We start from the raw sequence: 9,922 nt of genomic DNA, 5'->3' as shown, positions 1-9,922 counted from the left end.
GCTGATAGGGTAGGGCAGGCACTGGGTGTGTCTGTAGAGGGAGGGGCTTAGAAGACAGTATGCCTGTGGTGGGAGGGGCTTAGACGACAGAGTATCTGTGGAGGGAGGGGCCTAGAAGACAGCATTCCTGTGGAGGGAGGGGCTTAGAAGACAGCATGCCTGTGGTGGGAGGGGCTTAGAAGACAGAGTATCTGTGGAGGGGGGGGCTTAGAAGACAGCATGCCTGTGGAGGGTGGGGCTTAGAAGACAGCATGTTTGTGGTGGGAGGGGCTTAGAAGACAGAGTATCTGTGGTGGGAGGGGCTTAGAAGACAGCATGTCTGTGGTGGGAGGGGCTTAGAAGACAGAGTATCTGTAGAGGGAGGGGCTTAGAAGACAGAGTATCTGTGGAGGGAGGGGCTTAGAAGACAGCACGTGTATGGTGGGAGGGGTCTAGAAGATGGTTCAGAACTGTAGGATCAAACAAAGCAACTGCCATACAAATCAAGATTGGCAGAGACCAATATCATAAGACCAGTATCATATGGCCAATCAAACAAAGGGCAGGTGTGTCTCTAGAGAAGAAACATATTTACATTCACAGCATTTATCTGACACGTTTATCCAAAGTGACTTAGAATCATGTCTGAACACATCTTGAGTAATTGAGGGTTAAGGGTTTTGTTCAGGGACCCAACAGTGGAAACCTGGCAGTGGTGGAACTGGAACTGGCAACCTTCTGATTACTAGTCCAGTATCTGAACCACTGAGACACCACACACACACCACACCACACACACCCTACACCATACACACCCTACACACATCCACCTCACCATGCACAACCTTCTGATTACTAATCCAGTACCTGCACCACTGAGACACCACTGCCCATAATACTTTGTCATCTTTGTTAGTGTGTTTAAAACCATGCTTTCTGATTCTTTTTCTTTCTTTCTTTGGGGTTTTGTTTGGTTTCCTCTGCTCTGTCCAGATTTTATTTGGTTTGATTGTGATTTTGGTTGGCCTGTCATGCCTACCTTCTGTGGGTGGAGTCTGGAGAACATCGGAAAAGCAGATTGGTTCATACAGAGCCCTCAAAAAGCCTCCAGTCACCAGCTGCCCAGTGTGGATTATAAAGGTAAGATATTCATGACAACCAACATCCCGTAGAAATGCTGATGTAGTGAATCTGCTATAAACAAGCTGTGATGGCTATATTTATATTTATATTTATGTTTATATTTATGTTGTTTCTCTTTGTGTGTCACCAGGCGGAGCAGGAAACTTCATCTATAATACACTTCCCACAGACACAGAGCCAATGAAAGACAAAGAGTTTGAGACAGAAAAAAGCTCAGATATCGAGACAGGGACAGAGGTGCAGGAGGAGCAGGGGTCAGCAGGAGGGGGGCTGGCCCGCCTGGTTAGCGTTCCCGTGACTGCGCCAGACGAGGACCTGTGTGTGTCGTTCTGGTACCAGTTCACTGGAGAACACACAGGCACGTTACACGTCCGACAGAGGAGAAAGGCAGCATGCGGGGCGGAGGACGAGGAGGTGATACTATGGAGGAAGGAAGGACAGCAGAGCTTCCAGTGGAGAGAGGGGCGGGTCCTCATGCCCCGCGCTGGTGCCCCATACCAGGTAACCATGACAACACTCCTCAGCACCTAATTGTGTTGACGGTGAGTGTCCTGCTACTGTGCTGTCACCTGTGCATGTCTGTGTGTGTCCACTAGGTGATTATTGAAGGGGTGGTTGACGCAGCCTCATTGGGGCATGTCTGTGTGGACAACATCAGAATTGCTACCAGTGTGAGTCCAGCTGAGTGTAAGGGTAAGCCCCGCCCACATGCCCATTATCAGACTCCTCCCACCATATTAAAGCACACCTCCTTAGAACCTACAGATCTTTTATATTCTCCTTCTGCCACTGGCCACAGCTTAACTCTGCTCCCTCTCTGATATCATGTTTCCCTCCAAAACTCTGCCGCTGTCCAGCTCTTTTCACCACACTCGTACTGCTGATCCACACACAGGTTGCATATCAAACACACAAACACTTTAGTGCACCACCCCAGTGTACGTGTGTGTGTGTGTTTTAGGTCCAAGGTGACTCCAGTGTACGTGTGTGTGTGTTTGTGTGTTTTAGGGCCCAAGGTAATCCCAGTGTATGTGTGTGTGTGTGTGTGTTTTAGGCCCAAGGTGACTCCAGTGTACGTGTGTGTGTGTGTGTGTGTGTGTGTGTGTGTGTGTGTGTGTGTGTGTGTGTGTGTGTGTGTGTTTTAGGGCCCAAGGTGACCCCAGTGGGTGTGTGTGTTTTAGGGCCCAAGGTGACTCCAGTGTGTGTATGTGTTTCAGATCCTGAAGTTGACGTGACCAATAAAGATACACAAGAAATTGGTATGTCTCCCAGTGCATCACCATAGAAACTGCCCCGTGTGAACTGCCCCGCGTGAACTACATGATCTACCCCACCTAGTTCATTATTCTGCCATGTAAACAACAATCACAAACTGATAACACTCTGCTATAAAGTGAATGTAATTATTTAAAAAGTCACAAATAAGATTGTGATCACAGGACCCAGTGTTCCCAGTGTTTTTGCTGGAAATATTTGCTTATAAACATGGTTCACTCTCTCCTAGTGGTTTAAAGTGTGTGAAACATTAAATATATGAGAAATATATCAAAAACTTACTGATACAGAACACTGGCTGTGCTTACAGTTTAACTGGAGAACAATAAGGCAGAAAGGTTGAACTGAACAGACCCAGCTAATGGTCTAGAACCACCACAGAGTCCTGCTAACCTCCTCCTCTCTCCCGTTCTCTCTCAGACTGTGAGGAGCCTCTGTGCACGTTTACTGGCAGAGGTTTTGTGCTGAATACGCTGGATCCCATCCTGATCACCATCATCGTGATGAGCGCGGTTGGAGTTCTGCTGGGGACTGTGTGCGGGGTGGTGCTCTACTGCGCCTGCTCACAGAGCACCGACCGAAACCTTTCTGCCCTCGAGAACTACAACTTTGAGCTGGTCGATGGTCTCAAACTGAAGAAGGAGAAGGAGAAGACTGCCACACAGAGGTATCCGGAAGCGTGAGGCCTGAACAGGCTTGGGGGAACATTGGGGGAACATTGAGGAACATTAGAGGAACATCGGTGAACATTGGTTGACGTTGGAGGAACATTGGGGAACGTTGGAGGAATACTGGAGGAACATTGGGGGAATGCTGGAGGAACATTGGACAAGGGCTCATGCCAGAGTGAAAGAGTATTTCACTAAAACAGTGGCTGCTGTCTGGAAGCTTGAGACTGAGCCTGCGATTTTCTCCCGGTCTGCAGTGACAGACCACCAGAGGGCGCTGTGTGTAAAGAAAGACATGTACAGTCAGTGGTGATTGTGACTATGTTTGTCCTTTTTTTGGTGTTGTTTTTTACACAAGGATGCTGGTAATGCGACCAATCAGGATGAAGTATTTATCTCCTCTACATGTCAGGACTTCTTCTGTGGAGCCTTTTTAAACAATAAAAGCAACATGTAGAGAGAAACATTGACACATTTGTAGTCTAGAACTGGACTTTTACTATTTTTGTGCTTTTTGTGTGTGTGTGTGTCCTTGTTTGTTTGTTTGCATTCCAGTAGTGCCTTTTTACATGTTTCTGTTGCCTTTTCACACCTGGTCTCACCTCAGCACTCTCTAAGCAGGACTGCACCCTACAGGTTAAACAAAGATAAAACAGGAGCGTTTTCATTTTGTTTTCAGTCTAAAACAGCTCTGTACACACGGCCTAAAGGAAAACCCATATGACTGAACCAAAACGCAGAGCAGGTCCAGAACCAAAACCCATAGCTCATCCAGAACCAAAACCCAGAGCTGGTCTAGAACCAAAACCCAGAAAATGTCCAGAACCAAAACCCGGAGCCGATCCAGAACCAAAATCCAGAGCAGATCGAGAACCATGTCCATAATTACATGTATTTGTTTAGCTTGTTCTCAAATGTATGGAAGTTTTGGACCCACATTACTGCCGCTGCAGTTTGGATTGTTTATATTGCAAATTTTAGGCAATAGACAATATTGAGGAAAATCTTCAAACTATTTGGAAAACAAAGAACACTACTGCATATTTCAAAGTTTGTTAAAGATTGTTTTGATTGTGTTTGAGTGTTTAAACAGTGGGAATTATTCCTTCCACAGAGTAAGACCGAGCAGGACTGTACAGAACCCAGCAGTGGTCTGGACCTGCCTAGTGCTCTGTGTTGTTCAGTGTCATGTCCACAGACGCATCTTCTCTGCTCACTGCAGTTACCAGCTTTTAGTAGCTAATACAAGCAGAACACTAGCAATCAAGCTAATGGCTAAATAATGATTTTATACTATTTTTAAAAATACATTCAGATTTCAGTCGAGTCATTTTCACTTTGTCCTTTAACATTAATACTGATCTGATGCCGATACTGTGATTTTAAATCTCTATTACAGATAAAAACACATTTCTACACCAAGGACAATTAGCAGACAGGCAGCGCAGCAACGTGACATACAGACAGTTCCTCAGAGTGACATCTCCGCACAAACACAAATGTCATTTTACAGTGACACAGTTGTTTGGTTCACTTTTGTGATTCCAGAGCATTTCCACCATTTTCAGATTCTTTAGTTGATTAGAAAAGTGTATTATTTACTTCTGATGTGGAAGCATCAGAAGTGAATAATACACTTTTCTAATCAACTAAATAATCTGGGTAAAAAAGGTTGTAGTTTCAGTACTTGTACTGATTAGGGCTTCAGTACTTGTATTGATTAGGGCTTCAGTATTTGTACTGATTATGGTTTCAGTATTTGTACTGATTATGGTTTCGGTATTTGTACTGATTATGTTTTTGGTATTTGTACTGATTCGGTTTTTAGTATTTGGCAGATGTTCTAGACACTCAAGTTACATTTATCAATACCAGGTCTACCAGGAATGTGGGTTAGAATCTGGAACCTGGGTCTTCAAATAGGATTTGAGCCACAGTTTGTAGGGAAACACAATCATTACAGAGAGAAAAATACTATCATCGCACTGAGAAATGTATTTATATGAGAATTTGTTTATTCACTAAATCCTGGATTTTAAAAATCAGTGTTATAGATTCTTATCTAAAATTGACTGCCAAAATACTGTTGTTTTGTCAGCAAAACACTGTTTTGTAACCAAAAAGCCAAAATTAGTGATTGTGTGATTTTCATAAACCCTCTGTATCATTTGTTCAGCTTTAGCTGCTTATAAACTTGTCCTCTGCCTAACTGTTGTCTTTTTATTCTGAGTATTTTTAACGTTTTTGTCCCATGAGAATGAAGGATAAGATGGTGTGTGCTTTAAAGCTTTCTGGCAGCTACAGTACAGTTACAGTACATATATAGTACCGTTACTGTACAGATACAGTACAGTTACACTACAGATACAGTACAGCTTCAGTACAGTTACAGTACAGTTAAACTACAGATATAGTACAGTTACAGTACAACTACAGCACATCTACAGTACTACATACTCTAGACTACTGCATTCCAGAGGGTGAATCAAATAAAATTGTTATGAAGTTGGTAGATTGTCTATGGTTTTTGTTAGAGGAGTTTTCTGAAATTCTGCTCTGTGTCTGTGTGTATGGGGGGGGGTCTAATGGTAAGGAACTGTGTCAGTTGGATAATCTCACTGTGAGGAACATGTAGTTGGTAACAACTACAGATCTACAGGCTGCTATGACCTCACAACCATCTCCATGAAAGCCAGTCAGTGCATGTAAGAGACTGTATCGCAGAGAACGCCAAGGCTTGTGCCTATCTATAGCCAGCAGAGGGCGCTGTGTTCCTGCACCAGTGTTTCCACCAGCGTTTACTGTGATTCTTAGTATCGAGGTTCTTTCTGTTTTGCTTTTCACGGGTGTAAACATCTGCATTATTGCTGATAAGGTCTATTGTCTGGTTGTCATGGAAACCTCTATTGTGGTGTGGTTTCCGCTCCTTCACCACTTCTCTTTGAAAGCCACAGACTGTGTGTGTATGTGTGTATGAGGGGATACATATGTGCTTCAACCTTGTGAACTCTTCACCACTTCCTTAGTGATACTTGTGCTCCAGGCACATCAGTGGTGAAACCAACACCACACTCTCTCCAGTGTGTCCTCCTCACTACATTCTAGAGTAACCCACCAAGGCCCCTCTGTAGCCTTCTAACCCTAAAGTCTTGGGTTCATGTTCTACATCAGCTGATCGTTTGGGTTCTGTAATGTTTTTAATTTATATCAAACACGTTTACACTCATGTTTGTACGTATTTTTACAATTTGTTTACAAATCATCAAAGGTGACATAGTTAAAATTATAAATTCTCACAACACACTTCATTTGGACTATTTTATTTTCTAAACTAAGGGGCAGATCTTATTTTGTACAAATCAATGAGTCTGATTCATTGCTCTATAACACTGAACTAAACACTTGCAGTAAACACTTGCACTAAACACTGAACACTAAACTACAACACTGCACTAAACACTGCACTATAACACTGAACTATAACCTTGCACTAAACACCGGTCTTTAACATTGTTCTATAACACTGCACTAAACACTGCACTATAACACTGAACTATAACCTTGCACTAAACACCGGTCTTTAACATTGTTCTATAGCACTGCTCTAAACACTGTGGCTTCACAACAGAACTCTTATGCAGGCACAGGAAAAGAAAAATTTCTAATAAAACACAAAGATGCTGTTTTCCATATAACTGCACTAAAAGTTCTACTCAGACCCTACAGTGCTGAGCTACAACCAGACATAGTCTCTAAACACTGGTAGGGACTACATGAGACTGTGAGAGACTGCATGAGACTGCTTGAGATTGTGTGAACCTGTGTGTGAAACATCTGCCTGTTCCACCCAGTGTGTGTCTGTGTGTGTGTGTGTGTGTGTGTGTGTCACCACCACTGTGTCATCTTCACACTGCATAATTGTGTGTGTAGATTGAGAGGGGCTGCAGTCATGGAGTCCAGGACCTGAGTGTCCAGTGTCCTCAGTGTCCAGAGCCTGAGTGTAATAACTCGTATGTGTGACTGTGATAACTCGTATGTGTGACTGTGATAACTCATGTGATAACTCATATGTGACTGTGATAACTCATGACTGTGATAACTCGTATGTGATAACTTATATGTGACTGCGATAACTCGTGTGACTGTGATAACTTATGTGTGACTATGATAACTCATGTGATGGCTCATGTGACTCATGTGATAACTCATATGTGACAGTGATAACTGGTGTGTGGCTGATTTAATATGTGATAACTCATATGTGACTGTGATAACTCGTATGTGTGACTGTGATAACTCATGTGTGACTGTGATAACTCATGTGATAACTCATATGTGACTGTGATACCTCGTGTGTGACTGATTTAATATGTAATAACTCATATGTGACTGTGATAACTCATGTGATAACTCATATGTGACTGTGATACCTCGTGTGTGACTGATTTAATATGTAATAACTCATATGTGACTGTGATAACTCGTATGTGTGACTGTGATAACTCGTATGTGACTGTGATAACTCGTATGTGTGACTGTGATAACTCATGTGTGACTGTGATAACTCATGTGATAACTCATATGTGACTGTGATAACTCATGACTGTGATAACTCATATGTGATAACTTATATGTGACTGCGATAACTCATGTGACTGTGATAACTCATATGTTATAACTCATGTGTGACTGTGATAACTCGTGTGACTGTGATAACTTGTGTGACTATGATAACTCATGTGATGGCTCATATGTGACTGTGATAACTCGTGTGACTGTGATAACTCATATGTTATAACTCATGTGTGACTGTGATAACTCATGTGACTGTGATAACTTATGTGTGACTATGATAACTCATGTGATGGCTCATATGTGACTGTGATAACTCGTGTGACTGTAATAACATATGTGACTGTGATAACTTGTATGCGATAACTCATATGTGACTGTGATAACTCATATGTGATAACTCATATGTGACTGTGATAACTCGTATGTGATAACTCATATGTGACTGATAACTCGTATGTGATAACTCATATGTGATTGTGATAACTCGTATGTGTGACTGTGATAACTTGTATGCGATAACTCATGACTGTGATAACTCGTATGTGATAACTTATATGTGACTGCGATAACTCGTGTGACTGTGATAACTCATATGTTATAACTCATGTGTGACTGTGATAACTCGTGTGACTGTGATAACTTGTGTGACTATGATAACTCATGTGATGGCTTATATGTGACTGTGATAACTTGTGTGACTGTAATAACATATGTGACTGTGATAACTTGTGTGTGACTGTGATAACTCATATGTAACTGTGATAACTCATGTGATAACTCATATGTGACAGTGATAACTGGTGTGTGACTGATTTAATATGTGATAACTCATATGTGACTGTGATAACTCGTATGTGTGACTGTGATAACTCATGTGATAACTCATATGTGACTGTGATACCTCGTGTGTGACTGATTTAATATGTAATAACTCATATGTGACTGTGATAACTCGTATGTGTGACTGTGATAACTCGTATGTGACTGTGATAACTCGTATGTGTGACTGTGATAATTCATGTGTGACTGATAACTCATGCGATAACTCATATGTGACTGTGATAACTCATGACTGTGATAACTCGTATGTGATAACTTATATGTGACTGCGATAACTCATGTGACTGTGATAACTCATATGTTATAACTCATGTGTGACTGTGATAACTCGTGTGACTGTGATAACTTATGTGTGACTATGATAACTCATGTGATGGCTCATATGTGACTGTGATAACTCGTGTGACTGTGATAACGCATATGTTATAACTCATGTGTGACTGTGATAACTCATGTGACTGTGATAACTTATGTGTGACTATGATAACTCATGTGATGGCTCATATGTGACTGTGATAACTCGTGTGACTGTAATAACATATGTGACTGTGATAACTTGTATGCGATAACTCATATGTGACTGTGATAACTCATATGTGATAACTCATATGTGACTGTGATAACTCGTATGTGATAACTCATATGTGACTGATAACTCGTATGTGATAACTCATATGTGACTGTGATAACTCATATGTGATAACTCATATGTGATTGTGATAACTCGTATGTGTGACTGATAACTTGTATGCGATAACTCATGTGTGACTGTGATAACTCATGTGATAACTCATATGAGACTCTGATAACTCATGACTGTGATAACTCGTATGTGATAACTTATATGTGACTGCGATAACTCGTGTGACTGTGATAACTCATATGTTATAACTCATGTGTGACTGTGATAACTCATATGTTATAACTCATGTGTGACTGTGATAACTCGTGTGACTGTGATAACTTGTGTGACTATGATAACTCATGTGATGGCTCATATGTGATTGTGATAACTTGTGTGACTGTAATAACATATGTGACTGTGATAACTTGTATGTGACTGTGATAACTCATATGTAACTGTGATAACTCATGTGATAACTCATATGTGACAGTGATAACTGGTGTGTGGCTGATTTAATATGTGATAACTCATATGTGACTGTGATAACTCGTATGTGTGACTGTGATAACTCATGTGTGACTGTGATAACTCATGTGATAACTCATATGTGACTGATAACTCGTATGTGATAACTCATATGTGACTGTGATAACTCATATGTTATACCTCATGTGTGACTATGATAACTCATGTGATGGCTCATATGTGACTGTGATAACTCGTGTGACTGTAATAACATATGTGACTGTGATAACTTGTATGTGACTGTGATAACTCATATGTAACTGTGATATCTCATAGGGATAACTCATATGTG

At 41.4% G+C, this 9,922-nt stretch overlaps 1 protein-coding gene across 3 annotated transcripts in view; it reads left to right on the top strand.

Annotated features, from left to right (window-relative positions):
- The window catches only part of nrp1b (neuropilin 1b), a 31,275-nt gene extending 26,001 nt beyond the window's left edge, over positions 1-5,274 (top strand). For 2 of the 3 annotated variants that reach the window (XM_035528091.2, XM_081722935.1), the window contains 5 exons: positions 973-1,119; positions 1,253-1,623; positions 1,719-1,815; positions 2,340-2,381; positions 2,818-5,274. In XM_035528091.2, the coding sequence (XP_035383984.1) occupies positions 973-1,119; positions 1,253-1,623; positions 1,719-1,815; positions 2,340-2,381; positions 2,818-3,080 (920 nt within the window). In that variant the 3' untranslated portion in view covers positions 3,081-5,274. The remainder of the gene's footprint in view (positions 1-972; positions 1,120-1,252; positions 1,624-1,718; positions 1,816-2,339; positions 2,382-2,817) is intronic. The other variant, XM_081722934.1, reaches the window with a different exon arrangement.
- Positions 5,275-9,922: the final 4,648 nt, after the last annotated feature.

This window comes from Electrophorus electricus, chromosome 11 (assembly GCF_041902795.1).
Source record: "Electrophorus electricus isolate QZ-2024a chromosome 11, ASM4190279v1, whole genome shotgun sequence".
In the NCBI taxonomy this organism is placed as follows: Eukaryota; Metazoa; Chordata; class Actinopteri; order Gymnotiformes; family Gymnotidae; genus Electrophorus; species Electrophorus electricus.
The sequence above is the reverse complement of the archived record's forward strand: the minus strand, read 5'-3'. Positions and strand labels throughout refer to the sequence as shown.